This window comes from Clupea harengus, chromosome 14 (assembly GCF_900700415.2).
Source record: "Clupea harengus chromosome 14, Ch_v2.0.2, whole genome shotgun sequence".
Taxonomy (NCBI): domain Eukaryota; kingdom Metazoa; phylum Chordata; class Actinopteri; order Clupeiformes; family Clupeidae; genus Clupea; species Clupea harengus.
Window position 1 is genome coordinate 19544768 of NC_045165.1, and position 4517 is coordinate 19549284.

At 40.2% G+C, this 4517-nt stretch overlaps 1 protein-coding gene across 1 annotated transcript; it reads right to left on the minus strand.

The window, feature by feature from the left end:
* Positions 1-538: 538 nt before the first annotated feature.
* Positions 539-2581, minus strand: gsc (goosecoid). The gene is made up of 3 exons (XM_012836765.3): positions 1968-2581; positions 1472-1731; positions 539-1198 (listed from the first exon to the last, which is right to left on the minus strand). The coding sequence occupies exons 1-3, from the start codon at positions 2278-2280 to the stop codon at positions 1049-1051; spliced, it is 723 nt and encodes a 240-aa protein (XP_012692219.1). The 5' UTR covers positions 2281-2581; the 3' UTR covers positions 539-1048.
* Between the last annotated feature and the right edge of the window lie 1936 nt (positions 2582-4517).

The following is a 4517-nucleotide window of genomic DNA, read 5'->3' on the forward strand; positions in this document are numbered from 1 at the left end:
TTACCATACAGCCGTCCTTTGGATTTTTTTTTTACTTGCCTAGTATTTCTTGTTGATTTACTTTCTAATAAGGATCACCTGCGCTCCAATCTGAGTCATGCCCAACAAACTAATCTCACATGCTCAGCTCTACGTGAATGATAAAAAAAAATCGATGCCAGGCACATGGATTCAGCCTGTTAAGGTTTTTTTTTTAGGGGAGCTCGTAAGGGATGGTTTAGGAAACAGGCGGAGAAACGTCAACATATTTACTTGTATACTTGCCTTGTATACTAAGTCTTCGTAAAATGCTAAGAGCCCATTTTTTATGGAAACGCAGCCCTGAAACGTTGCGTGCGAACTTGTGTCTTTTTCTGACGGTTTAACGGGTCAATATATTTTGTTTTACTCTCAACATAGTGTACAAAGCCAATAGCAAAATCATAACACCAACAGCTAAAGTTGAAACATTTGTGTTTATCAAGCTATTGTGATTTAGCTAATTGTGTAGAAACACCCCAAAGTCCTTTTTTAAATAAAATGAGGACAAAACATGAAGTTGTTTTTGGATTGTTTAATGTATAGTCACTGTTTCAATAAGTATTATCAACTCTGATAGACATGTCTGTAACAAAGTTGTCTTCGGTGTTTACAGATAGGACTTCGTTGTCTGTGAAAGTTACAAAAGATTGAATCCTAATTCAAGAAAATTAAATCTTTTCCTTTTTTTACTTGAAACAGTTAAATATTTTGGCAGCCTAAACTGTACCTGTTCCTCTGTTAAGACATATTACCAGATATAACATTCAATATTTAGATGAGATGACAGCTTGCAAAATACTGAGAAAAGCTTCCCGACGAAATCCCCTTCTTGTTTAAAGAATTGTGTTACACTTAAATTAAATATAAATAATCATGACAGTAATAAAAAGTAATATTACTATACATTTGTGCAACAGCATGGAAACACACTTTCAGTACTTCAACTTCACATGATATTTTTTACACTATATACAATAAGTCCGAGTAAATGTGTGCAATATTTGCGCTTCCACGTTTTTTAGCGCTATCAGCTGTCTGAATCCACATCAGTTTTGCTCTCGTCTGGTTTCTCTGTTGGTGTTTTCGTTGATTTGTTCCATTTCTGCGAGTTCTCTGATTCCTCAGAAGACGACCTTTTCTGTCTTCTCCATTTTGCTCGTCTGTTTTTGAACCACACCTATGCGAGAATAAGGGGATAAAACGTCTTATATTTTCGCCATTGTTTCTTATAAATTATGTAATTCATTTGTAGAAACATTTGTTTAAACATGTGTTTAGATAGGCCTACTTAACTACTTTGGCTAACAGGTGTTTGGCTGTTCGAGTGAGAGCCTACTTTGTTCTCTGCCTAAAACGCAATTTCTATTTGTTCAGTTTCGTTTCCATAATGGAATACAGCCATTTATGAGAAGCATTTACTTTGAAACAAGCTGATAATCGTGCTACTCACCTCCACTTTCTCCTCTCGTAGATGGACTTTACGCGCTAACTGCTCTCGTGTCCCAACGTCCGGATATTTCGTTTCTTGGAAAAGGTTTTCCAAAGCCTCGAGCTGTTCGTCAGTGAAGATGGTGCGATGTCTCCTCTTCCGTCGGCAGTGCAGCTGGTTGAGGAGCTGAAGTTCTGTGCGGGACAGCGTGCCGACGTTCATATACGACATCATCTGGTGCGGCACCGGGGAAATAAGCACTGATCCAGTACTGTCAAAGCCTGTGAAATCAATTATAGATAGTATTAGATTCCAACATTCATGTGATTCTACAGCAAACATCACTGGCAGACCAGCTGAGTGAACTACACTATAGTAACAACCCGGCGCAGTTACGAGCATCCATAAGAGCTGCCTTGTATTAGAGAGAACTTTTATGGACTTACATCATTGTAAAACATAGTCAAAACATAGTCACAGAGTTATGGCCAAAGACAGCAGAAAAAACGTAGCCTACCTGTGGGAATGCACGGGCATTGCTGTGAACCAAGCGTAGGAATTGCGCCACAACAGGCGGGGCCAGCTGGTCCTTGTACATGAAGTTGTCCGTAATAATAGTTATTATAGCCAATTCTGGTTCCATTCACCGACTGTATGCTCGGTGTCGAAGGTCCAGTGTGGGAATAAAGACCGTTATATTCGGCAGCTGTGTACAAAGTATCCGTCAAATTGGGGAACACAACAGGGGCATTCCGATGAATCAAAACGGAGTCCTTGCAACTTGGTCTCCCCGCCAGTATACTGTCAATGCTGAACATCCCCGCTGGCATCACACACAGTAAAATGAAGAGATAAAACACAACGCTTCAAGTCCTAAAAGTTCGTGCGTAGTCCCTTCAAAGATGGCGAACGGTCGTCATAACCAAAGAAATTTAAGAATCGTCCTATTTGTCCCTCAGATATCGTCACACGGACTGCGAACATAGGGCAGCCTCAGTAACTTCAGTTTGTGGCCTCCACGAACTTCTGCTGGGTTTTATAGGCGACTGACGTCATCACGGAGCTGCGTCCTGCAGAGGGCTAAAGACTTCTGGTAACAGAGATGGGCAGTTCCAGGGGCAAGCACACAATGGTGTGAAAGCACATATCTGTGTATTGAGAATAATTCAATTAGACTAATCTATAGTGTTTACATTCTTTGCCCTGCAACACCACTTAAAACTACTTTGAGGGAAAGATGGACACCCAATTGGATCAGTTTTATATTTAAATATGAACCAAAGTGAGAGGTGATTTGCAACAGATAAAGGCACTTTACTGAGGCATTTTGCATATCTCTCTTCCTCGCTCTATTTCTCTCTTCACTCCCTCCGACTTTCTCGCTTGTAGTGCATGTGCGTGTGCGTGTGCGTGCGTGCGTGCGTGTGTGTGTGTGTGTGTTATAGTGAATTTGCCTTTTCAGTTCTCTCATGAGAGTTGGTCTCATCAAATCAAAAGATTATTTAATTTTTTGAATTTCAGTAGGCCTACATTCCAACATAGAATATAGCATTTATTGTAGTGTGTATGTGTGTGTGTGTCTGTGTTTGTGTGTGTGTGTGTGTGTTTGTGTATGGGCGAGCGAGAGAGGGCTTCAGCAGTAGCCCATGATTCAACAGAGATACCGGCGGGCTTTCAATTGCTTAATAGAGCACGTTATTTGCAAAACAGTCGGTCTGACACGACCGTCCCGTATTATCCGCGGGAGATAGGCGTGGAGAGATTAGCGTGTTTACCCCATCAGCAAATGCGACCCTGTGGGAAGGAAATCGGCCGTGTTAACTTTAAACACCTCCAATAACCCAAGCGCTCAATGAACACGACCCTCGCTGGGATAAGATAACGGCCATTAGCAGGGCTATTCTTAAGGAGAAAATATGTATTAGAACGACATGGGTGATCGAATGAAATTCAAGTAAAAGAGATGATGGAATGTTACATCATGCAATGAGATATTGTTTAACTTTAAATTACCTATTTGGAGACAGGGAAGATGTTATAATTCACGGCGCTATTCATTTTGTCTGCATATGGGTTTTATTGTTAGGATGTGGTGACTGCAAATAATTTGCTCATCATCACTTGTACCATGAACTCCATGCAAAACATGAATGTGATAGACAGGCGACCTGCCTATTAAATTTAGGATTCGGAATATGTCCTGATTGACGCACACGTTTAAATTCCATTTATGCCAGGTAATTTAACCCAACAACGCCCGCAGAAACCTTTAATGCTGATGGTTAATCATTTCAGGGATTGTTTTGCTAACTGAACAACAAACAATTGTAGTTTGTGTAATGTGTTTTTGAGTCGATTTGTGGATTGTAAAGTTCAGGGGAAAAAAGTGTATATGTCACCATGTGTAAAATGTGTCCGTCTTGTTCGTTGTTTTATACGCTTAATTGTGTTAGTTAGTGGATGTAGACTAAAGAAAACGAATAATTACAAAAACACACGACAAACATTTCAGGGAGACTATCGTTGTCTTTGAAACCGAGAAAATTGCGCGTCCAACCTTTCCCCAGCACATCAACTGATATCCTTTTGGGGGGACACATGGCTCACGGTGTAGCCTTTTCGGAGAACAGCAAAAGAGAATTATTACATGGTTTCAGGGTGTTGGGATAATGAATTAAAATGATAAGTTAAGATAAATAGATAAAATATAAATATTTGGAATGAATTAGATGTATGAGTTCTTGTCACGAAACTGGTCAAAAGATTTACGCATGAATATGGGGGGGGGGGGGGGGGGGTGCACACACACTCACACACACACTCACTCACACACACACACACTTTTCTTTTCTTTATGCTTGTGTTGAAGTAAATTGCTTGCGAGTTACTGCTTAACTTCATGTGTAATTTTGGCATAAATTGCTCCGCAGCCTTTTGATATGTAAACATTTCACCCGTTTTATGTCTTATGAAAGGCACTTGCACTTTGCGCGACGCTCTTCCGTCACACTGTAATTCAAAAAAATGGCACCTAGGATTATTATTTCCTCCTTTTTTATATTTCAGC

Excerpts from the sequence above, each read along its gene's own strand:
- gsc (XM_012836765.3), bottom strand. The coding sequence starts at position 2,280 with ATGCCAGCGGGGATGTTCAGCATTGACAGTATACTGGCGGGGAGACCA. Across the intron at positions 1,732-1,967 it reads ATGCCCGTGCATTCCCACAG|GCTTTGACAGTACTGGATCA; the intron begins GTAGGCTACGTT and ends TTGATTTCACAG. Across the intron at positions 1,199-1,471 it reads TACGAGAGGAGAAAGTGGAG|GTGTGGTTCAAAAACAGACG; the intron begins GTGAGTAGCACG and ends ATTCTCGCATAG.